Consider the following 26,079-nt stretch of genomic DNA (forward strand, 5'->3'; position numbering starts at 1 on the left):
CCCAGGCAGGAAAATCCCTGAGACTCTTATTTCCAATTAATCACAGAAAAAAACAGAAGTAGCACTATAACTCAAGTGATAGAACCTTGAGCAAACAAAAGCCCAGGGACAAGCCCCAAGACTGGCAAAAAAAAAAAAAAAAGTTTAAAATTACTTCTAACAAAGTTATTAAATTGAAATGTATGGATAAAATAGCAAATATATTTGTCTGAATATCACTGATTTGTGATGTAAGTAGTTTTAATTATTTTTCTCAATAATTTATCTTATAAACAGTCTTTTTGCTATAAAACAGTTTAACTGCATTAGCGCTTTTAGAAATCATCTTAATATGAGTCAGTTTAATGTATTTCATTTGTTGTTGTTTATTTTAATACAGTATAGCATTAGGGGTAAAAGCTACCTCTGACAAAAGCTGCAGGCTTTTAATTAAAACTCTTTACTATATTCACAACCAAATTACATTTTAAAAAAGAGTTCTCTACATATAGAATGTATTATGAGAAATGTCAATTCAATTATGTCTACTCACAAAAATCTAGTTTGTAGAAATCAAAGCATGTAATTATTTAGCATGTCAATTCAAGATTTTCATTTCTACTTTTTAAAATTAAGCTACATGCAATGAGAGAGCTATTTCACAAAATAAGTCTAAAAACACTAGCCTAAGTTTTTATACACATACTGTATAAAAGTTAATTAATTGCCATATAAGCAAAAAAAAAAAAACCTTTTTTAAATGGGCATGCTGCCAGCAATTAAATTATTGATTTAGGAAATTATTTATAAGATGTTAGTAATACTGTTACAAGACCAAATGTTCTGCCTATAAAATATCTCTAACACTAGTAAGAAAAATGCGCTATTAAATTCTCAGTGTTATTTTTGGGGTCAATAATATAAACTTTCTTTTAAAATTAAACTTAAATCATCTCATTGACATAAAAAAAACTGAAAATAAGGAAACTTATTTTAACAACATTAATCAAATGCACACACACACACACACACACACACACACACACACAAAATACTTCAAAGTGTTTTTCCCAGTTTCAGTTAAAGCCATATTGCATTAATGCAAACATCATACACATCTACCTCTCTTTGAAGAACTCTAGGCCGTCGTGAACTCTGACAGATTAAAGGATAAAGACTGGTGAGGCAGAAGTTGCTTAGATATATCAGAGGAAATAAAAGACAGTTTTTAGTTATCCATAATCACATTTTTTTTTCTTTTAGGTATCTGGTGATATAAACAATGTATCTCAACATGATGGTTTTCCTTTTTATTTTTTTCTTCTCCCCTCACTTTTGTACTTACTTGTAGAGAACCCAAGCTCTCAGAGCTAGTAGTTGCAGGTGAGTCTCTCTTCACTTCCGGAGCAGTGTCTGGAACTCTCACTCTAACATAGTTTATAAAGTGTCGCATATTTGATACTAAGTTACTGCCAGGGAACCAACTGTCATGACAACGTTCTGGTCCCCCTACTGTCACCTAAAACATTTAAAAAATAAATAAATATGAAAGTTTGTCCTATCAGGCCTGAGGTTCAATGGAAAATTAACAAGCCTGCCATAGTCCTAAATAGTCTCACCCATTAATTATAAAATGGATAAATAAAATAACCAAATTCAAAAATAAATAGGTTTTCAATAGTAATATAGCTAAATTCTCTGGAATTAGCATACACATGAAAAATACCATTTTCAATCTGGAAATACTGGACATTACAAGATACCACTGGCCATTAGTAATAATCATGGTTAAATAGTGCCACTTCAAATTAATGAACAAAGTAAGTCGGAAAAAAATCAACTACAAATAAGATTTGGTCTTGAAGAAATTTTTTTTCTTTTTTTCGGTGCTGACCCTGAAGCCTGACAGCCTCTTATACTTGCTCAGATTTTTTACTTATGGGTGGTTCTCTACCACTTGGACATGTCCCAACTTCCAACTTTTTTCAAGTTAATTAAAAATAAAGAGTTTATTGGAGAAGGCACTGGTGGCTCATACCTGTAACCCTACCTAATCAGGAGGCTAAGATCTGAGGATCACAGAAATCTGTGAGATTAACTAGCAATTAACTAGCAAAAAGCTGGAAATGGAAGTGAGGTTCAAGTGGTACAGCACCAGCTATGAACAAAAAAAGTAAGAGCCTGAAGCCCTGAGTTCAACCCCAGTGCTGGAACAGGGGAAGAGAGAGAGAGAGAGAGAGACAGACAGACAGACAGACAGACAGACAGACAGACAGACAGACAGACAGACAGACAGAGACAGAGAGAGAGAGAGAGAGAGAGAGAGAGAGAGAGAGAGAGAGAGGGGGGGGGAGAGAGAGAGAGAGAGAGAGAGGAGAGAGAGAGAGAGAGAGAGAGAGAGAGAGAGAGAGAGAGAGAGAGAGAGAGAGAGAGAGAGAGAGAGAGAATCTAGGATTTATCTACATAGGCTGGCACCAAATCTTGAAGGAATCTTAATAAGCTTTTACTATCTAAGAAAGAATATATGTTGACTCAACATAGACTAACAAGTACTGCCTATTTTCCCTTTACACTTTGTGTTTTGGGATGAGAAGAAACTTACACTTGTAAAACTAATTTGTAACAAGTGCTTTTTGGAAATAACACTTGTAAAGCCCTGAAGTACATCAGCAACTTGTGTGAGGTTTTTTTTGGGTTTTTTTTTGTTTGCTTTGACAGTCCTGGGGCTTAGACTCAGAGTCTGGGCACTGTCCCTGAGCCTCTTTGTGCTCAAGGCTAGCACTCTACCAATTAAGCCACAGCATCACTTCCAGCTTTTTCTGAGTAGTTTATTGGAGAGAAGACTCTCAGGGACTTTTCTGCCTGGGCTGGCTTCGAACTCTAATCCTCAGATCTCAGCCTCCTGAATAGCTAGGATTACAGACAGGCATGAGCCACCAGCACCCAGCAACAACTTGTATTCTTAAGTAAGCATTCTCCCATAACATTTATTCCATTACTTTAAAATGTTTTCAGAAAGAATGTGTTACTAAAAAAAGCACGAATGAAAGTAATACAATTTCTACACTATTATCTTAATCATTATTTACCAGCAGTGTTCTTATTTTAACAGTAAAAAATGCATTAACCATCAGGACCAAGATGGCGACGGGGCAGTAGGGAAACGCCACAGCTCTCTCCAACCAAAAAGAGAGTTCGAGTTCCAACGCTTAATCTCCCCAAGAGACCGACAACAACAAAAAGACGAACACTCAGAGAAAAACCAGAGGCGGAGAATAACAAAAAAGAAAGAGGAAAAGAATTTCAAAACAGAGAAAAGCGAAGACCCCTCCCCCAACCTTTACTGGCCGCGCGGCAGCGCGCCAAGCCGCCGGCCAGCCGGCCCGGCGGGGGCTGTGGGAGCCCCAGAGAAACAGCAGAGACACAGGGGGCCACTTTCAGAACATCAGGTACTGGTTTGCAGAACAGCAGATCGCCAGGAACAGAGAAACCTACCAGCCGGGAGTCTCCACGAGGATCCCACCCCCACCCCTCACTCTCCACCCGAGCAGAGAGGCTCCATCCCGCCAAAGCCGCTCGGCATCAGCAGAGTGACAAAAGGACCTGCGGCAGACCACCCGGCCCGCCTGATCGCGATTGCAATGATCCAGCACTCTCCACCCGAGCAGAGAGGTTCCATCCCGCCAAAGCGGCTCGGCGCGACAAAGGGTCCTGTCTGCAGACCACCCGCCCGCCCGATCACGATCGCAACAACCCGGCGGGGTCACTTGGGCCCCAGAGGTACCGAGAAGAAGCTGCGGGAGCGTGGACACTCTTGACCCAACAGCTTCGACAGAGGCAGGGACAGAAAAGAATCACACAGAGCCACCACCGCCCAACCCAGCCCGGATTGCAACAACAACTGACGACCTACACCACACAGAAACAACCAGCTCCAGGGTGAGTACCCCACAGGGGAAGTGTATCCCTCAAGGGAGACCAGAGCTGGAGGGAATCCCCAGACCCTGACCTAGACTCCCTACCCCAGCACCCGGACCACAGGACCCACTAAAACTGGGAACTGTTTGAGAGCTCCACCAGCCCGTGGAGCACACTCAGCTGGCCAGGCTAGAGCAAGAGCACCCCTGGAAGGGAGCTTAAATGCCCAAGCCAGGAACAGCGCCCCTGGGTCAAGACTACCAACAGTAGAAGAAATTTGAACTGTGTCCCCCAGGCTGTATAACCTAGGGGGTATACACATCAGCACAGGCCTAACAAGCGCGCTCCAGGCTGGGGCCGGAACCAAGCCCGGGGATCCGGCGCCTGAACAACACAACCAACTCCTCCCAATTGAAGTAAAAAGCTGAGCATACGCCTCAACAGAGGGGAGAAAACCAGGAAACAACACTCCCCCCTCCCCCGGGAAGCACGCCTGTGACAACAAAAGACCTGGAGGCCCAGGACAAGAGAAGCCCAAACCCCACCAAAACTCCACCCATATACCCTAGACTGGGAATTGGGCAACACAGGCTGCCAGCACCTGATAGTAAGCAGGAGCTCAGACTGTTAAGGCGGCTCAGCAATAGAGTGATAGTCTTGGATGTATGAGGCCCTGCATCTGATTCCTCAGCATCACAAAAGCAAAAAGGGTCAGAAGTGGTGCTGTGGCTCAAACGGTAGGGTGCCAGCCTTGAGCTGAAAAAGCTGAGGGACAGCACCCAAACCTAGAGTTCAAGCCCACAACCAGCCCAAAACAAATAAACAAAAACACATCAGGAGCCCATAGCAGACTCCAGCATTTGGGAGAGTGCATCCAGAGCATCTGTTCTTCACAAGAGCACCCGTAGGAGCAAACACAAGCAGTCTAGGCTGCTCAACCCTTCCAAAGGCGGGAACTGTCAGCAATCTACAGCAGAGAGCTGAGAATCCTAAGTAAGTCAGAATAGCAGCTGGAAATAGGCTCCCAACAGAACCCAGATCAGGCACAGACTCTCTCTACCAATACAGAATCAGCAACCAAGCAAAGACAGACACACCAAAACAAAATTGAAGAGCAGTCTCCTGAACCTCCATGCGAAAATCACAGAGAAAAATCACAAGGTTTACTACCACCCAGGACAGCAAGCTCACCTCAAAAGCCAGCAGCCACACAGGGGAGAGCCCCAGTGGGAGCAAAGCAGGAATGGAAGACAAAGGCTACTTCCAAGGGTTGCTGGAGGCAATGACTCAAGAAATAAAGCGAGAAATTTATCAGAAATTGAAAGAGCACAAGGATGAACTATCCAAAGAGATACAGGGTATCAAACAAGAGATGCATGCAAAAATAGAAGCTGCACAAACCTCAATAAGAAGTGAGATAAACGCCAAATTAGAGGTAATGCATACCTCATTGAGAGGTGAGATCAGTACTCTGAGAACCAACATTGAATCCATAAAGGGATCCATTTCCTCCATGCAAACCACAATAGAAGCCACTGTCAACAGAGTGAATGAAATGGAAGGTCGAGTGTCAGATACAGAAGACAGAATACACCAACTGGACCAAAAAGTGACAGATATGGAAAAATTACTCAAATTAAACCAAAGGGATATTCAAGAGCAAGCAGATAATGCTAAAAAATTTAACCTTCGCATAATTGGAGTGGACGAAGGTGAGGAATTCCAGAGCAAGGGAATGCAACACCTATTTAACAAGATAATCAATGAAAATTTTCCCCACCTCAAAAACGACCATCTTAACTACATCACAAAAGCTTATCGAACACCCAACAAGCAAGACCCCAGGAGAAACACTTCTAGACACATTATAGTAAAAATGATAGATCTGAATAATAAGGAAACAATCCTGCATGCAGCAAAAATGAAGAAGGAGCTATACTACAATGGGAAAAAAATAAGAATTACTGCAGATCTCTCCACACAAACAATGAATGCAAGAAAAGCCTGGGAAAGCACCATACGAGCCCTGAGAGCCAATAACTGCCAACCCAGACTGATCTACCCGGCAAAGCTAGCATTCACATTTGATGGAGAACTGAAAACTTTTAATAGCAAAGAAAAACTAAATGAATTCATAAACATTAAGCCAGCATTACAAAGAATTCTAAGAGGGGGGACACAACCTGAAGAAAGCAGCCAGGAACTGGGGCCTGCCCCAAACAGGCGTTACTCAAAGTCTAACTGAGCAAGCACAGGAGGAAAGGAAAAAAGAAAAACTTAGGAAAACGGAATGGCAGGGACAACAATGCATCTCTCTATACTTTCTCTTAATATAAATGGGCTGAATTCGCCAATTAAAAGAAAACGAACTGAGGACTGGATAAGAAAACAAGACCCATCCATCTGTTGCCTTCAGGAGACCCACCTCTCAGCCAAACATACAAACAAACTCAGAGTGAAGGGGTGGAAAAGGATCTACCAATCAAACGCCCCCAGTAAGAAAGCAGGTGTAGCTATCCTGATATCTGACAAAATAAACTTTTCATTAAAATCAGTACAGAAAGACAAGGACGGACACTACATATTAATAAAGGGAACAATCCAAGAGGAGGATATAACCATCATCAACTTATATGCCCCAAATATTGGTGCACCCAGATATGTCAAACAAATGCTCTCAAACTTACAGAATAAAATAGATCCCAATACGATAATACTAGGAGACTTTAACACACCACTCTCACCAAAGGACAGGTCTACCAACCAGAGGATTGGCAAAGAAGCTACCGAATTAAGAGAGGCCATACTGCAAGCGGAATTAACTGACATCTACCGAGTATTTCACCCTAAAACAACACAGTACACATTCTTCTCAGCAGCTCATGGAACTTTCTCCAAAATAGACCATATCATAGTTCATGCAAGGAACTTAAGCAAATACAAAGGGATCGACATAATCCCCTGTATCCTATCTGACCACAGTGGAATCAAGCTAGCTCTCAATAACAAAGCATACCGCAGAAATTTCTCCAATACATGGAAATTGAACAGCACACTCCTTAACAATGCCTGGATAACAGAAGAGATCAGAGAAGAAATAAAGCATTTCCTACAACTCAATGAAAATGAAAACACCTCACAAAGAAACTTGTGGGACACAGCAAAAGCAGTCCTGAGGGGCAAATTTATTGCCCTCAGTGCCCACATCAAGAGAATGGAGACAGACCAAGTAAATAATCTCATGTTGCAATTAAAACAGCTAGAAAAACAGGAAAAAATGGAACCTAAAGCTACTAGAAGAAGCCAGATAACCAAATTAAAAGCAGAGATTAACCAATTAGAAAATCAGAAAACCATAACCAAAATAAACCAAACAAAAAGCTGGTTCTTTGAAAAAATAAACAAAATTGATGGCCCATTGGCTAGATTAATTAAAAAAAGAAGAGAGGAAACCCATATTAATAGGATTAGGGATGCCACGGGAAACATCACCACACGTACCCAAGATATCCAAACAATTCTAACAGACTACTTTCAAAAGCTATACTCTCTAAAGGAAGAAAATCGGGCAGAAATGGATGCATTTTTAGAGAAATACAAGTTGCCCAAACTGAGCAAAGAAGAAGTTAACCAATTAAATAAGCCAATATCCTATAATGAGATACAGGAAGCTATCAAAAGTCTTCCAACAAAAAAAAGCCCAGGACCAGATGGATTCACAGCAGAATTCTATAAGACCTTTAAACAAGAACTAATACCCATACTCCTCAAGCTCTTCAGAGAAACAGAGAAGGAAGGAGCTATCCCAAACTCATTCTACGAAGCCAATATCACACTCATCCCCAAACCAGGCAAAGACCCAACCAAAAAGGAGAATTACAGGCCAATCTCCTTGATGAACACAGATGCAAAGATCCTTAACAAGATTCTAGCTAACAGAATCCAGAAACACATAAAAAAAATAATTCACTATGACCAGGTAGGCTTCATCCCAGAGACACAGGGATGGTTTAACATACGTAAGTCAATAAATGTAATCCAACATATCAACAGAGCCAAGGTCAAGAATCACATGATTATCGCTACAGATGCAGAAAAGGCCTTTGACAAAATTCAACATTCATTCATGCTAAAAGCTCTGGAGAAAATAGGAATAGAAGGAACATTTCTAAAAACAATAAAAGCCATTTATGACAGACCAATAGCCAATATTATACTTAATGGGGAAAAGCTACAACCAATTCTCCTAAAATCAGGAACAAGGCAAGGATGCCCACTGTCTCCACTCCTCTTCAATATAGTCCTAGAACCCTTAGCCAGGGCAATAAGGCAAGAAAAAGACATTAAAGGGATCCTCATAGGAAAAGAAGAAGTTAAACTATCCCTTTTTGCAGACGACATGATACTATACCTCCACGATCCCAAAAACTCCATCCCCAAACTCTTAGAAATCATAAATCACTTTGGCAAAATAGCAGGATACAAAATAAACCCACAAAAATCAGTTGCCTTCCTATACACTGATAATGTACAGGAAGAGAGGGAAATAAAGGGAGCAACCCCATTCACAATAACCTCCCGAAAAATAAAATATTTAGGAATTAACCTAACCAAAGATGTAAAAGAACTATTTAATGAGAACTATAAAAAGTTAAAGAAAGAAATTGCAGAAGACACTAGGAAATGGAAAGACCTCCCATGCTCCTGGATAGGCCGACTTAATATAGTAAAGATGGTAATACTTCCAAAACTAATATACAAATTCAACGCAATTCCTATTAAAATCCCAATGACGTACATCACTGAAATACAGAAAACAGTCCAAAAATTCATATGGAACAACAAAAGACCTAGAATAGCCAAAACAATTCTAGGGGATAAAGACAATATGGGAGGGCTATCCATGCCGAACTTCAAACTCTACTACAGAGCTATAATAACAAAGACAGCATGGTACTGGCACAAAAACAGACCCGAAGACCAATGGAACAGAATAGAAGATCCAGAAATAAATCCACAGGCCTACAGCCAGCTAATATTCGACAAAGGAGCCAAAGACATACAATGGAAGAAACACAGCCTCTTCAACCGCTGGTGCTGGGAAAACTGGGCAGCCACATGCAGAAAACTAAAAGTGGACCCCAGCCTATCACCATGCACCAACATCAACTCAAAATGGATTAAAGACCTTAACATTAAACCTGAATCTCTGAAACTACTGCAGGACAGAGTAGGAGAGACACTTGAACTAATAGGCACAGGAAGGAACTTCCTGAACAGAGTCCCAGGGTCACAACAAATTGGAGAGAGACTCGACAAATGGGACTACCTTAAAATAAAAAGCTTCTGCACAGATAAAGCTATCGCAACCAAGCTAGAAAGACAACCAACTAATTGGGAAAAAATATTTACCAGCAATATATCAGACAAGGGGTTAACATCCTGTATATACAGGGAACTCAAGAAACTAATCCCTCCCAAACCCAACACACCAATTACTAAATGGGCAAGGGAACTAAAGAGGGACTTCTCAAATGAAGAAATAAAAATGGCAAAGAAACACATGAGGAAATGTTCATCATCCCTGGTGGTGAAGGAAATGCAAATAAAGACAACCCTGAGATACCACCTTACCCCAGTCAGAATGTCCCACATCCACAAATCAGCCAACGACAAATGCTGGAGGGGATGTGGAGAACGAGGAACGCTATTACACTGCTGGTGGGAATGTACACTCATACAACCACTTTGGAAAGCAGTCTGGAGGGTCCTTAGAAAGCTAAAGATTGACCTCCCTTACGACCCAGTCATACCACTTCTAGGCATCTACCCTGAACAACAGGAACCAATATACAAGGACACGTGCACCTCCATGTTTATTGCAGCACTGTTCGCAATAGCTAGGATATGGAAACAACCTAGATGCCCCACCACAGATGAATGGATCCAAAAATTGTGGTATCTATACACAATGGAATATTATGCAGCCATTAGAAATGACAAAATAATGGCATTTGCAGGGAAATGGATGGAGCTAGAAGGAATCATGTTGAGCGAGGTAAGCCAAGAACGAAGAGACAAACAGTACATGGTCTCCCTGATAAGTGGATGATGAATCCAAAATGTTAGGTGATATGACAAAACTAACAGGACTTAAGAAACAAAGAACTCCCACTCATCTGGTTGAACCACTACTAAATATCCCCATGCTGCTGATCACATATATGGTATATAACATATGAGCACCATTATATATTACAGACTGTGATAGACAATTTGCTCCAGGAAAGTTAGAATGAACTTGTGACTTTAAATGAGCATCATTATTCCACAATACTGTGAATTTCAGGAAATTAAGTAATCACTTAATCACGATCAAAAAAAAAAAAAAAAAAAACTTGGGGAAGGGAGGGAGGGAGGGGATGGTAGGGGGAAAACAATGGAGGGGGTAACAATGTTCAAGAGGAAGTGGAAGTGTACTCATTACCTCACTCATGTAACTGTAACCCTCTGTATAGTATCTCTACAATAAAAAAAATTAAAAAAAAAAAATGCATTAACCACTTTCCTTAATTTTTGTGATATGATAAATCTCAAATTCAAAAGTTCCATAAGTAAAATAATACTGTCAATATGGACAAAATCTCTATAAGACCATATATATTTAAAGATCAAAACCTCTTCTAATAGCTGTTGAGTCCTTATATAAATATGAATAATCCTGGAAACTACCTAAAAACAGGGTTTTTCTCCTATCTAAAAATTCTGAAATATAAGAAAATACTTACTTCTTCATCTGATTCATCTCCAGTAGAATTTTCAAGTCCTAGTTCAATCAGATATAAAACCATGCAGAGCACATGTTCTGATAGATTTTGATGATCCATCAGAATCTTTGAAAAGGGAAAAAAAGATCTCATAATTATTTTCCCCAAAAACATTTGAACACATATAAAAAAAATACAAGTACATAAAAACCAAGAATTCAAGTAAAATTACATCTTGGGAAAAGAGAAAGTAAAACCAAACAACAGATGTCCTTTGAAGGCACTACCTACAAATAGAAACTCTCATATTTCACAAACATTAACACATTATTATACAACCCACTAAAATTAATATAAATGTATCAGCACTTAATAAGGTAAAAAGAATATTTAATGTCCTGATTTGCTGAGAGTCTTCTGAGGACAATGATACTAGATAAATATTTGTTAAATAAAATGTAATTTGCGCAAATGCAAATGTGCTTAGTATAACAGCTAGCATATAACTGGGAGCAAAAGAAGTCTTTATGAAACATTACTGTTCCTAGAATCTATCTGTAAAATTTAAGTTCTGAGCCTAAGCATACTGGAAATGGCTGTTCAAGTGTATATATTAATGTGAGTTTTACATGAAGAAAAAAGAAATGAAAGTGCTTAGAATAGAGTCTCTTCACTGATGAAAATCTGATACTGACCTTAGATCTATATTTCATAATGTATACAAGTTTTACGTATCTCTTAGAGAATTTCTGGGCTCCTTAAACATTCATTCAATATAGTGTGAGAGACTACTGATCAGAAATACCTAAAATATTTTAAGAAACTAACTTCTTGTCCTCTTTAGAAAAAAGGCCATCTGGCCAAATGATAGAAAAGAAAATATTCTGTAGGAAGTGGTACTATCAGTTATAGGTAAAATGAGAAGAGAGCAGGCTGAGCCTCACAGAAATTGTCCAAACTGCTGAGAGCATGAGAAGAGAACTTAGTTACTTAGGACCTAATCTATTACAATTGAAAAATAGACTTCATTCAACTGACATCCTAACATTTAACTTCAGAGAGAGCCTTTCCATTCATCTCTTGTATGGCAAATTGGTGAGAAACATAGGCTCTCAAAACCTACCTTGTTTTGGAGGTATTGAGGTTTAAATTCAAGACTTCACTCTTGCTAGGCAGGTACTCTACTACTGAGTCATGCCTTACTAAATGTCAATAACTTTTATTATAAATGCTATAGTCAGAAAAACTATCATTAAAAAAACTAGCTTTAAATTTTTTCATTATGTCTTAGAACAAAAGAAACTTTTTGGTCTTTTTGATCAAATATTACTTCACAATTCAGCAAATCTTGAAACCTGAAATGTAACTTAAAAGATGGTAAGTCATTTACAGTTAAGGCTTCCTCAATTCTTCATGAATTGCTATTGATAAACCATACTCAATTTTACCAATTGAACCAGTTAACCTCCAAAACTCAATTTTCATACTGAATAATAATAACCAGACTTTTGGTCATGAAAGCCTTTTGTTAGACTTAATGTTGACATGTATGTACAAAGCATTTAAAAGACAAATATAGCACTGAGGAAAAAATTCAAATGTTTATTTATAAAATGAACACAAACAACTTTTTATTAAGAAAAGAAATTCTAATGAAGGAAAAGAACTTTAAATGATTTTCCTGAATAATACTCTTGGAAAGTAATTTTTTGTTTATTTTGGGTCCGGTCGTGGGGCCTAAACTCTGGGCCTGGGCGCTGTCCCTCAGCTCCTCAGCTCAAGGCTAGCGCTCTACCACTTGAGCCACAGCGCCACTTCTGGCTTTTTTTCATTTTGCTTATGTGGTGCTGAGGAATCGAACCCAGGGCCTCAGGCATGCAAGGCAAGCGCTCTACCACTGAGCCACCTTCCCAGCCCTTGGAAAGTAATTTTAAAAAGCGTTCCTGGACAATTTTTTTGAAGCACTGGTGGTCTTTAAATCTCAAACAAAGTAACTTTGTAAGTGAAATGAAAAATTGGTCACAGGAAAAGTTGAAAGGAAAACGAGTACAGAAATTTAAAAGACTTGGGAGAAAAACTAAAATGTCTACTTGAATATATTTAATGTGTATTTCCTTAATTAAAATTTCTTGTACATATCAAATGGAATATGCTCACTTTTGAAATGTTAATTTTCACTTTTTTCAAACTAAAGAGGAGTAAAACAGTATCTTTGTTCTAAATTGCACAATAATTATGTCTACATTTGACAGATGCTACAGTTATTTTATGTATATGACATATATTTATCATCTATCTCTCATACAAATTAGATCATAGAAATCTAAGTCTACACATACATACATATACACACATGCACAGGCACATATTCTACATTTCATATAATTTCTTAGTACAAAATTGGTATGAATCAAATGAGAAGGTCGGTTTTGTGTGAGAAAGATTCTACAGGTAAAGTTTCTAAGTAACACAAGCAAAGAAAGGATCTTTTTTTTTTTTTTTTTTTTTGGTCAGTCATGGGCCTGAACTCTGGGCCTGGGCGTTGGCCCTCAACTCTTCAGCTCAAGGCTAGCGCTTGACCACTTGAGCTACAGCACCACTTCCAGCTTTTTCTGCTTATGTGGTGCTGAGGAATTGAACCCAGGGCTTCATGCATACAAGGCAAGCACTCTACCACTGAGCCACCTTCCCAGCCCCAAGAAAGCATCTTTTGAGTTACTTTCTAAAGTGTTCATAAAAAATGTTTTCAATATTGCCACATAGGAGCCCTACTCAAACCTCTCTGAGTCACAATACTTATGAGAAAAAAAACAAAGAGAACCATATGAAACAGAGATCACTCTACACAGCTGCCATTTTGGTTTTGTCATTTAGCAATATCAGTGGTTGTTTGATCCCTTAGTTCATTCTATAATACCTATGGTTCCACCACATTTCACTTCTTATTCTATAGAAGCTATAAATACCCTTATTTGAAAGTGAATAAGATGAGCAATATACTACAAAAAATAGTGTAGTAATGTGGTTATTTTCAACTGGGAAGTCACATATATGCAATTATAACATATCTTCATACATCTTAAATGTATTAATGCACTTTGCTTTATAAGTGGTACTTTTATATAATATTATTTCTTCAGACCTTTTACATGAGAAGTGTAATTATAAATTCTAATTTAAGCCATTTTATTCAAATTAGTACTGTACCTTGTAAAGCAGAGTGAATAGCACAATGTGTAAAGTTTTACAGTGTAAAAGTCTCATGAGACCTTTATAGCTAGGATGGAGTGATGTCCTTTTCTTATACGGAGGCCAAGGATTTCCAGGGAATTTTCCACTCTGTTTTAAACTGCAAAAATAATATAAAACCAAAATTATACAATAGACACAAAATTAAAGTTAAAACAGTGATTTACAGAAGTCTCTGTCACATTTTACTAAGTAGTATTTTTAATCATAATTACTTTTAAAATGGCAAACATACAGCTACTCTGCACACAAGCAACATTACTTTTCTATTGAAAAAAAAATAAACAAGTAGAAAAAACTAAGTTGAAAACTAGAAAGCACATGAATATAAAAATGAAAACCAAAATAAATGAACAAAAAGAATATAACTGAACTACTCAGTAAAGACATTTTTTTATAACAACTGGCCAAAACAAAAAATTCTCCCACTACCAATGACTGAAAATTTTGAATGAAATATAAAATATAATCTTTGAGGTTAGGAACGATTGAGGACAACCATGGAATAGGTGACACTAATCAAGATGCATCATCATCTTTCTACAACTACTTAAAGATAATTTTTAAAAATTAAATAAAATCTTTTTTTTTTTATTGCCAGTTGTGGGGCCTGAACTCTGGGCCTCGGCACTGTCCCTCAGCTCTTCAGCTCAAGGCTAGTGCTCTACCACTTGAGCCACAGTGCCACTTCCAGCTTTTTCTGCTATGTGGTGCTGAGGAATCGAACCCAGGGCCTCATGCATGCAAGGCAAGCACTTTACCACTGAGCCACCTTCCCAGCCATAAATAAAATCTTTTAAATGCATCTTTGAACTAAAAAAGTAGAGTCCCTCATAATTAACAATGAGCATTTACACTGTTAGTGGTTTTAAAGTCCATGAGTTGGTAGAGCACAGGTGCTCATACAAAACCCAGAGACTAAACTGATATGAAAGCTAATGCTTGCCAGATGACAGTAGATCACACCTGTAATCCTAGCTATTCATTCAGGAGACTGAGATCTGAGGATCACGGTTCAAAGCCAGTCCAGGCAGAAAAGTCCATGAGACTCTTATCTCCAATAAACCACCAGAAAACCGGAAGTGGCGCTGTAGCTCAAGTGGTAGAGTGCTCGCCTTAAGCTGAAGAGCTTAGGAACAGCACTCAGGCCCAGAGTTCAAACCCCACGACCGACCAAAAAAAAAAAAAAAAAAAGATAATCCAAAACTACAGACATGTGAACAGTCTTTTCATGTGTGATGACATATGGCTTTAACTCAGGGCCTTGAGCTCTTGCTCTGCTTGCTTGCTCATGGTTTGAATTCTACCACTTGAGCCATGTCTCCAGTGTTAAATTCTGCTGGTTAACTGGAGATGATGTCCTGAGGACTTTTCTGCCCAGGCAGGCTTTGAACCCAATCCTCTCATCTCAACCTCTTGAGTGCTAAGGATTACAAGTAAAAGCCATTGATATGTAAATATTCTAAAACACTATAGGTTTTTAATTAAAAGATTATTAAAATCCTAACAAAGTCAGAAATGGTGGTTCATGCCTGAAATCCCAGCTATTTAGGAGGCAGAGATCAGGAGGATCATGGTTCAAGCCAGCCTAGGAAAAATTGAGCAAAACCATATCTCCAATAAGCCAGGCATAGTGGCATACTTGCCATCCTAGTTATATAGGAGGTATAAATAGGAGGATCATGGTCTCAAAAGGCTAGGAGCATGATGAGTGCCACAGCTCTTGCCTAGCAAGTGAGTTGCTGGAAAGAGGAGAGGAGGAGGAAGGAAAAGGGAAAGAGAAAGACAGGGAGATAGAATGAAACAAGGGAAGAGGAAGGGGAAGAAGAGAGGAAGACAGAGAAGGAAGACTTAGAAAAAAAACTTAAATGTAGGATCTTAACTATATAATAAACATTAAAAATGCAGCCATGGGCTGGGAAGGTGGCTCAGTGGTAGAGCGCTTGCCTTGCATGCCTGAGGCCCTGGATTTGATTCCTCAGCACCACATAAGCAAAAAGAAAAAAGCTGGAAGTGGTGCTGTGGCTCAAGTGGTAGAGCTCTAGCCTTGAACTGAAAAGCTGAGGAACAGCACCCAGGCCCAGAGTTCAGGCCCCACAACCAGACCCAAAAAAAAAAAAAATGCAGTCAAATCAGTATTTGGAAGGAAATTTATAACCTTAAATGAATATTTTCTAAAAGATTAAAAGCTAGGCATGACTATTCAGCATATATATGAAGGAAAAATACCAATATACCTGAAAAACACCTGCATATCGATGTTTATCAAAACCCTTGTTTAAAATAGCTGGGGGGTCAGCTGAGGTTCCCAATAACAAATAAATAAAGAAGTTGTAGTATATTTATTCTATGGCATATTACACAGCCATAAGTGAAATCACATGATTTGTAGAAAAATAGAGGACATCTTGAGACAAGCCCAAAAAACAAAATATCATGTTCTCATGGAAGCCAGGCCTAAAAGACATTTATAATATGGACATGTACATATGAATGCATCAACAAACAAGAAACATATGTCATTGTTTAGTTGGTTAAACAAGAAACCAAGTGTAACATTCTATGGGTAGGTAGGGACTAATGGGTGGGAGGTAAACCTGTAGCAGGGAGGATAAAGAAGACTGAATACTGCTGAAATTGACTATTTCCAACTATAAAAATGGAACAAGGAAACCTGTCAGGAACACTATTAATTAGAGAATAGGGGGCAGGGAACATGATACAGGAGGATGAGACTAATTGGAAAACAGTGTAAACATGGGTAGAGATGTAATTATGAAATGTTTCTCCCTTGTATAACTGATATAAGCCAATTCTTTTTTAAAAGGTAGTCATGGTAGAACATGCCTGAAATCTTAGCTAGTGGGAGAAGGATGTAGAAGGATCTCAAACTCAAAGCAAGCCAAGATAAAATTAGGGAAACCCTATTTCAAAAACAAAGGCCTAATGGATGGAGCTAGAAGGAATCATGTTGAGCGAGGTAAGCCAAGAACGAAGAGACAAACAGTACATGGTCTCCCTGATAAGTGGATGATGAATCCAAAATGTTAGGTGATATGACAAAACTAACAGGACTTAAGAAACAAAGAACTCCCACTCATCTGGTTGAACCACTACTAAATATCCCCATGCTGCTGATCACATATATGGTATATAACATATGAGCACCGTTATATATTACAGACTGTGATAGACAATTTGCTCCAGGAAAGTTAGAATGAACTTGTGACTTTAAATGAGCATCATTATTCCACAATACTGTGAATTTCCGGAAATTAAGTAATCACTTAATCACAATCAAAAAAAAAAAAAAAAAGAACCTCGGGGAAGGGAGGGAGGGAGGGGATGGTAGGGGGAAAACAATGGAGGGGGTAACAATGTTCAAGAGGAAGTGGAAGTGTACTCATTACCTCACTCATGTAACTGTAACCCTCTGTATAGTATCTTTACAATAAAAAAAAAAATTAAAAAGGAAAAAAAAAAAAAAAAAAAAAAACAAAGGCCTGAAGCCAGTGGTTCACATCTATAACTCTATCTACTCAGGAGGCTGAGATCTGAGGATTGCAGTTCAAAGCCAGCCCAGACAGGAAAGTCCCTGAACCTCTTATCTCCAATTAACCCCCCCCAAAAAACGGAAGTGGTACTGTGGTTCAAAGTGGTAAAGTACTACCCTTGAGCACAAAAGCTCAGGGACAGTGTCAAGGCCCTGAGCTCAAGCCCCACAACCAACAACAACAACAACAACAAAAAAGGCCTGGGGGCAAAGCTTAAGTAAAATGTCTGCCCAGCAAACATGATGCCTTGGGTTCAATTCCCAGTACTGAAACAACTATCATGTAAGTGTAAAGCCATATCACAGAGTGATGGGAGAAGTCTGAAAATCATTTATCTGGTAAATTTTGTACTCAGAATCTCAAAAGCTATTGAGATTTAATAAATAAAAGAGGCCATCCAGGCACTGGTGACACATGCCTCTGTAATCCTAGCTACTCAGGAGGCTGAGATCTGAGGACTGCAGTTAACCAGCCAGGGCAAGAAAATCTATGAGACTCTTATTTCCAATTAACCAACAGAAGTGGAAGTGGAGCTGTGGCTCAAAGTGCTAGAACAGGATCCTTGAGCAAAAGAGCTCAGAGACAGCTCAGAATTCAAGCCCAACAACTGACCAAAAAAAAAAAAAAAGAGGCCAGGTATGGGGACACTTGCTATAATCCCAGCTATCTGGCAAGCAGAGATTGGAAAGATCTCAGTTTGAGATCAGCCAGGGCAAAAATTAGCAAGATCCCATCTCAACAAGCAAGCCACATACCATGCTCACACTTGTAATTCCAACTACTTGAAAAATATGAGGGCTGTGATCCCTAGCGAGCCAAGGTATAAAGTAAGAAATGTAGAAATAACCTAAAGCAAAAGAAGCTAGAAATATGGCTCAAGTGATAAGAGTATCTATCTTACAAATGTGAGGCCCTCAATTCAAAACTAGCACAAAAACAGACAAAGAAATCAATAATACCTAGACCACAGTAACTGCAAGGTGAGGAGGTAGAAGGCTAAGATAAGAATTCAATGAAAATTGCTCTCCATTTCTGCTCTAGAATTCTAAAGGGAGGACTATCTCCAGAGAAGGTAAAACTCCAAGCCTGGTTAAAGATATGAGGATAGGAGATTAAAGCTATAGGATGTTTGATTCAGAACCCCTAGGCCTTGATTTCCATTCCATTCACAGAATACCAGCAATCAAACTACCTTTTGAGTAATATTTGAAAGTACTTCTCTGAGAACTCTGAATAGAATGAAAAGATCTCACTCTATAAACCTGCATACATAAATTCACCGTTTACCAAAATTGAGCATTTACAAGCTTAACCAAAACAATCAGCTCTTAATAATATGTGTCCAGCATTATTAGACCATATGGAAGCTAGAGACTGAACAATAGATATATTTTATAGAAAAGAAATACTATATAGGTATAGGGAAAAGTCTTTAAAATTAAGCATTTATACCTCAGAGAAATAAGCTGCCTCTGTGACTAAGAGTGCCATAAAAGTAACTGTTTTCTTTTTATAAATAAAAAATTTCTACACAATACTATATAGTATTCCTATATAATCATAATTTTTAAAACAACTAACATCATGAACTATTTCAACTATTCATTTCATCTGGCAAAGAAAAGCAATTTTTGGTTATTATTTTCTTTGCTTCAAGCACTATTCCCAAATACAGAGCACCTAGCTTAATAAAACATTACAAAGGCCGGGCGCTGGTGGCTCACGCCTGTAATCCTAGCTACTCAGGAGGCTGAGATCTGAGGATCGCGGTTCAAAGCCAGCCTGGGCAGGAAAGACCGTGAGACTCCTATCTCCAATAAACCACCAGAAAACCGGAAGTGGCGCTGTAGCTCAAGTGGTAGAGCGCTCGCCTTGAGCTGAAGAGCTGAGGGACAGTGCCCAGGCCCAGAGTTCAAGCCCCACGACCGACAAAAAAAAAAAAAAAAAAAAAAAAAAAAAAAATTACAAAGGAAAGGTTATATATTTGTTCAAGACAGCAGGTAATATATCATTCTACTGCTCTTTTCAAAAGCATTAATGGAATACTAATGCAAATAAAATACTATATGGCAACAAAAAGGAATTTTAAGTGACTGAAATCAACACCTAATGACTGGCCAGTTGGAGACAAAAATGATACATAGACAAATTTATAAATTATATTTTGAAATGACAGCAGCCGTTAACTTTCAAGATGAGAAATGAGAAGCAATAGAATTTACAGTACAAAAATTTTACTTTCCAATTGAATTCAATATAGCTACTTACATAAAGTCATTTGGTCTCTCAGACAAGGCCTAGACCATACTTCCAACACTACCATTACCAAATATATTTTACTGAGCTTCTAGGGTTTCAATGTCCTCATACCTAACATCTAACAGTAAATGGGTTTGTTTGTTTTTTTCATTCAGTGACTGGTTTAAGTTCTGAGCTGTCCATGAAGTTTTCTGGGAGTGGAGAAGGTTACAGGACCATCCCCCTCTACTCTTTCAGGCCTTCTTATGCTGTTCCCTCATCACTTCTTTCAGTGACAGCAACAGAGACACTTTCATAGAAGCTAGACTAGATCTGAAAGACCTTTTCCAGAAATCAGGGGGGAAATCTACCTTATTTCTGCTTAAACTTTCAACACAAAAAAAAATATATTCTAACAAATATTTACTGCCTACAAAGTGCCTGGCACCAAGCTATAGTGTCTGAGAATACAACAGTTTTAATTTACCCAACTATTTTGGTTATTGCTCTTCAAAAACTTTTCTGTTTTCTTTTGTAAATAAGAAGGAATCTCAATCAATAAAAACAATAACGACATTTTTGTTTGTTAAAGCTAAAAGAAAAGCTAATCACCAGTACATATTCATTCCGTTTAGGGAATCTTCCTAATATGTGCTATAATAGTAATTGAAACAGTTAACTCTTCATACAAATACACAACAATTGAGAAATGCCACACAAAAGGCACAGTCACTGTATTTCATATAAAGAATAAATTTCAACAAATTTAAGGTTTTCATAGAAACTAGTACTCTCTTCAAGGAAATGGTGTTTAAGTAGATAAAATACTATCAGACAAGCCGAGCGCAAGTGGCTCACGCCTGTAATCGTAGCTACTCAGATCCTAAGATCTGAGGATCACGGTTCAAAGCCAGCCCGGGCAGGAAAGTTTGTGAGACTAATCTCCAATAAAAACCACTAGAAAACCGGAAGTGGTTCTGTGGCTCAAGCGGTAGAGTGCTCACCTTGAGCTGAAGAGCGCAAGGACAGCGCCCAAGCCAAGTTCAAGACCCATGACCGACCAAAAAAAAAAAAAAAAAATACTATCAGACAAATTTAACAGCTTTCACATAAATTTCAAAAATAAGTTTACAAAAAAATGCATAAAGGGCTTTAATTTAATACTGAAGAGTGTATTTGTCATCTATTATTACTGTTTAATACACATTTTCTTAAAATATATATTTTCAAACTGCTAAGAAACATTACACACCTCAGAAATATTTGTAAGAAATTATTCTAAAATGTGCTGTAACCCCAAACCAAATGGAGAAAACTGAATTCGGAAAACCAAAGAACAAAAGAGAAAAGTGGAAAAGCTGATAACAAAACAGCTTTGGACTTCCTGGTGGGAGACAGGAAAGGAAGGGGTGACATTGTTAAAAAAGAAATGTACTCATTACCTGACAGTAACCCCTCTGTACATCACCTTTATAATAATTTAAAATACATATTCTAAAAAACAGCTTTGGGCATACGGTTTTGTTTGACTATGTGAAGTAGTTATAAATCAAAATATCATAAAGGTCTAAACAACTAATGATACAAGATCGATTAGAAAGTACAGAAAGGGTGTGCCTACATGTCAGTATGTGTTTAAACCAGGTTTGTCAATGTTAGCACCAATGACATTTGTGGCCAGGCATTTTCTGGTTATGGGACGCAGACATTATATCCACCGGAAGCCACTGATGTCAAGTGCTCCCTGGGAAATGAACATCATCACTAGCTGAGAACCAGTTCTCTAAAGAAAAGAAATAAATTGCTCAGACTAAATGAAAAGTTTTCTAAGTGAAAGTAAGGTAAAACTATGTTTTTCGATAAACATGTAATAAGAATCTAATAAATACACACTTTTAAATACAAATTTCCCCTTCAAAACTGTTTACAAGGAATGACATTGTCCAAAAAGAAATTTACTCTTTACCTGACTTACAAAATAGTAACTCTTCTACATATCACCTTTGTAATAGCAATTTTAAAAACTTTTCTTAACTGTTTACATAAACTAAAGACTGCTTCAAGGCATTGAAAGTTTCAACCCAATCCTAATCATTAGTTACAAAGTGAAAAAGAACATTAAATATGTTCTATATTTTATTATTATTATTACTATTATTCTCAAAATGACTACCACTGCCATCATCCTGGAAAAAAAAAAGGCAGAGCAATTAGGGCAACAGTGTTTACAGAGCCACTTCAAGGTTTGCTGTGCAAAGGCTTCCTCAAATCCATTGTTCAGTTTTCAAGTTCTGTACACACTTTTTATAGACATTCATCATCTCTAATGTCAGACAATTTTATTTTTCTAAATTTGTGCCTCCTCAGCTGGTACCAAAGTAAAATGCCATAAAACCAAACCTAAAAATCTATTAATCAAACAGCAACTAAATTTCCTTTCCTGTCATGTAGTGACTATGTTTCACAAAATTTATTTTTATCATATTAACATCAAAATTTGGAAATGACCTTTACATAAATCTTAGCCAAACTGCTTTAAAAAAAAAAAACCTTAAAATTTTTTATGACACTAGTTGACTTGATGGACTTACAATGCCGTATATCTGTCCATCGCAGACTGCACATCTCTACGGTAAACTGTTCGAAGAATGACCATGACAGGGTCAAACTCCTGATCCCAGACTTCAGCTATTATACAAAGAAAAGTAGAAACAGAACACTGACTTCTTAGAAATAAAGCCAATCTCTAATTACTTATTTTGTTAAGTACATTTTAAATTATTGATTTGCCTTAATATTGATATTTGATATTTGATATTGTGACTACTTTTGTAAGTTAAACTTCACAATTTCATCATTAAGAATGTTCCTTAAAAATGTTCAAGTAAAGCTAGGCACCGATGGCTCACACCTATAATCAGGAGGCTGAGATCTGAGGATCACGGTTCAAGGCAACCCCTGGCAGAAAAGTGCCCATGAGACTACTCAAAAAAGTCAGAAGTGGGGCTGTGGCCCTAGTGGAAGAGCACTAGCCTTGAGCACAAAGAGGTTCAGGGATAGCACTCAGTCCCTGAGTTCAAGACCCTGGGACTGGGAAAAAAAAATAGCCAACCCTTGTGGTTAGAAATATGGCTCAGTTAGTAGAGCACCAGCCAGAGAGCAAGGCATCAGGTATGGAGTTTGAGTACCAGTCTTGCAATAAAAGGAAAATAAAAGCAAAAGGGAATGGAAAGAAAGATGTGCAAGTACTACTGAATGCATAAACAAAAAGTGATATATCCATACAATGAACTCCCTTAATGAAAAGAAACTACTAATAAAAGATTTAACAATAGAGGAACTTAAGGTGAATGGAAAAAGCCAGATGCAGAAGTACACATACTGTATGATTCCATTTATAGAAAATGCTGACACAAAGAAAATCTATACAGCTAGTAACTGGTGGTTGCTTAGAGCTAGGAGTAGAAACAGGGAGTGACTCCAAGTGTACAAAGTGTCGTTTTTTGTTTTGGGGCAGGGGAGTGCAGCGGGGAGGAAGGGAGATGTGTAGATCCTGGGGCTTGAACTCAGGGGTTCAGCATCATCCCTGAGCTTTTATGCTCACGGCTAGCACTCTAACACTTGGAGTAACAGCTCCACTTCTAACTTTTTGTGACTACTGGGGAGTCTCACGAACTTTCCTGCCCAGGCTGGCTATGAACCATGACCCTCAGATCTCAGCCTCCTGAGTAGCTAGGTTTACAGGTGTGAACCACTAGTGCCTGGCCAAAAGGTTTTTTGTAATATTAGAAATGTTCGGGCTGGGATGCAGCTCAGTAGCAAAGCACTTGCCTAGCAAATGCAACATCCTGGGTTCGATCCCCAGTACCAAAAGAGAAAAGCCAAAAAAAAAAAGAAATGTTCTAAAATTTGACTATATAGTGAAACTATACAACTCTATATGTTTATTTTTTTAAATAGCTAATCATATGAAACAAGGGAATTTTGGTATGTCCAATTACCTCAAAAATAATTTAAATGTTCTATAAACACTAGTGAACAGAAGTTGTGAAATATAACAATGACCTACCATAGAAAGTTAGTTCATAGCCAGGCCCAACAACACATAACTATAATCCAAACTACTCATGAGATAGAAATTGAGAGGACTATAATTCCAGGCAAACCTCAGCAAAAAGTGAGATTCCATTTCAAAAAGCAATCCAGGCATGATGGTGCAAGCCTGTAATCCCAGCTAGAGAGGAGGTAAGTGTAAGAGGACCACAGTTCAAGACCAGTCCCAGGCAAAAAGTGCAAGATCATATCCAAAATATAAATGAAAACCAAAAAGAGCTAGGGGTGTTAGTACAAATGATAGAGCACCTTACTATCAAGTTCCAGATCCTGGGGCTGGGAAGGTGGCTCAGTGGTAGAGTGCTTGCCTTGCATGCATGAGGCCCTGGGTTCAATTCCTCAGCACCACATAAGCAGAAACAGACGGAAGTGGCACTGTGGCTCAAGTGGTAGAGCACTAGTCTTGATCTGCAGAGCACAAGGACAGCACCCAGGCCCAGAGTTCAGTCCCCATGACCGGCAAAAAAAAAAAAAAGTTCCAGACCCTAAGTTCAAACTCAGTATAGAAAAAAAAAAAAATGGGGGCTGGGAAGGTGGCTCAGTGGTAGAGCGCTTGTCTTGCATGCATGAGGCCCTGGGTTCAATTCCTCAGTACCACATAAGCAAAAAGAAAAAAAGCCGGAAGTGGCGCTGTGGCTCAAGTGGTAGAGCACTAGCCTTGAGCTGAAGAGCTGAGGGACAGCGCCCAGGCCCAGAGTTCAGACCCCACGACTGGACCCCCCCCCCAAAAAAAAAAGATGTTAGGTTCATTGGATTTTTGCTTTGTTTTTGTTGTCTATTTGTAAAATGTCTACTAGAAAATAAGAAAAACAATACATTAATACCTCTGCAAGTACTCAAAGAAAAAAACATGAAAACAGAATAGAAATTAAATGACCTGTTGATTTTCTAGCCTAACTTCATAAACCATATTTTCTGCTCCATAGCTAAAAATATTAACTTACCCTCTATTTAATTGGGAGTCACTATTCTATGTATGTGTACAATTCATACTATACAAAATGGATTTAAGTATCAAATGTATGAAACTTCTTTTACTAATTACCTATTTCTAATGTGTATTAGAAAATCTTAAGATAAAATAAACCTCAATACCTAATAATCATGGTTAGGATAACGTAACATTTTAAAAGAAAATATTAAAAATACTACATATGTAATAGAGATATTTATATCTGGCAAAAATCTTCTGAAACATGATCTGACAATAATAATTTTAGAAACTATTGCCTTAACAGTGTCACTTTCAAATGTTCAGTTGTTTGGGCTTTTTTCTTTTCCTCCTCTAATTCTCTCTAGCAAATTCTGCATATCTGAAGACCTGGAAAGAAACTTAAGCTAATTTGAACTTAACAGAAACTGTTCAATAATATCCCATTGTGAACTCCACAAAATTCACATGTTTAAACTTTCCTTTGATGCTTTAGCCAACACAGCACAAACTATGTATAATATATGAATGCACATTTAATTCTCATTTACATAATGAATGCTGAAAGGGTCAAGAAGCACACTACTGTTTCTCTACACATTTGTAACTTCAGCAAAAATGTAAAGTAAAATATATCCTCACCTATTTCTCACTCTTGTCAGGCATATCACCTAGGGGAAAAACCTAGAAAATCAACTATTTATGGAAAAAGTTCCTATGTATTTAAACAGATTCAAATTCTAAGTGCTATTAGAATCCTATGTAGACTTTAAATTGTCTCTAGATAAAAACTGGATAGTAGATGGGTGCCAGTGGCTCACGCCTATAATCCTAGCTACTCAGGAGGCTGAGATCTGAGGATCCCAGTTCAAAGCCAACCCAGGCAAAAAGACTGTGATACTTTTATCTCCAATAAACTACTCAGAAAAAGCCAGAAATGATGCTCTGGCTCAAGTGGTAGAGAGCTAGCCTTGAGCAAAAGAAGCTCAGGGACAGCATTTAGGTCCAGATAAGCCTCAGGACCAGATAAGCCTCAGGACCAGCAAATTAAAAAAAAAAACAAAAAAAACTAGATAGTGAATTAAAGAAAATAAAAAACTTGTCAAACCAAGACTCAATACAAGAACTATAAACACAAGATGAAAGTGGGCACCAGGTACTCACACATATAATCCTAGGTACTCAGAAAGCTGAAATCTGAGAACTGTGGTTCAAAGATAGCCTAGAAAAGTAAAGTCTATGAGATTCTTTATCTCCAATTAATCATCAAAAAGCTGGCAGTGGAGCTATGGTTCAAGTGGTAGAGTACTAATCTTGAGCAAAATAAAAA

The 26,079-nt window shown here is 38.1% G+C and overlaps 1 protein-coding gene across 2 annotated transcripts in view; it reads right to left on the reverse strand.

Moving 5' to 3' along the window:
• Ubr3 (ubiquitin protein ligase E3 component n-recognin 3) overlaps positions 1–26,079 on the reverse strand; it is a 193,049-nt gene that overhangs the window by 82,095 nt on the left and 84,875 nt on the right. For both annotated transcript variants that reach the window (XM_070021309.1, XM_070021318.1), the window contains exons 19-22: positions 22,297–22,393; positions 13,872–14,013; positions 10,686–10,790; positions 1,325–1,498 (exon numbers count right to left, since the gene is read on the reverse strand). In XM_070021309.1, the coding sequence (XP_069877410.1) occupies positions 1,325–1,498; positions 10,686–10,790; positions 13,872–14,013; positions 22,297–22,393 (518 nt within the window). The remainder of the gene's footprint in view (positions 1–1,324; positions 1,499–10,685; positions 10,791–13,871; positions 14,014–22,296; positions 22,394–26,079) is intronic.

The sequence above is a fragment of the Dipodomys merriami genome, unplaced genomic scaffold (genome assembly GCF_024711535.1).
Source record: "Dipodomys merriami isolate MVZ:Mamm:240054 unplaced genomic scaffold, mDipMer1.0.p SCAF_1, whole genome shotgun sequence".
Classification (NCBI taxonomy): domain Eukaryota; kingdom Metazoa; phylum Chordata; class Mammalia; order Rodentia; family Heteromyidae; genus Dipodomys; species Dipodomys merriami.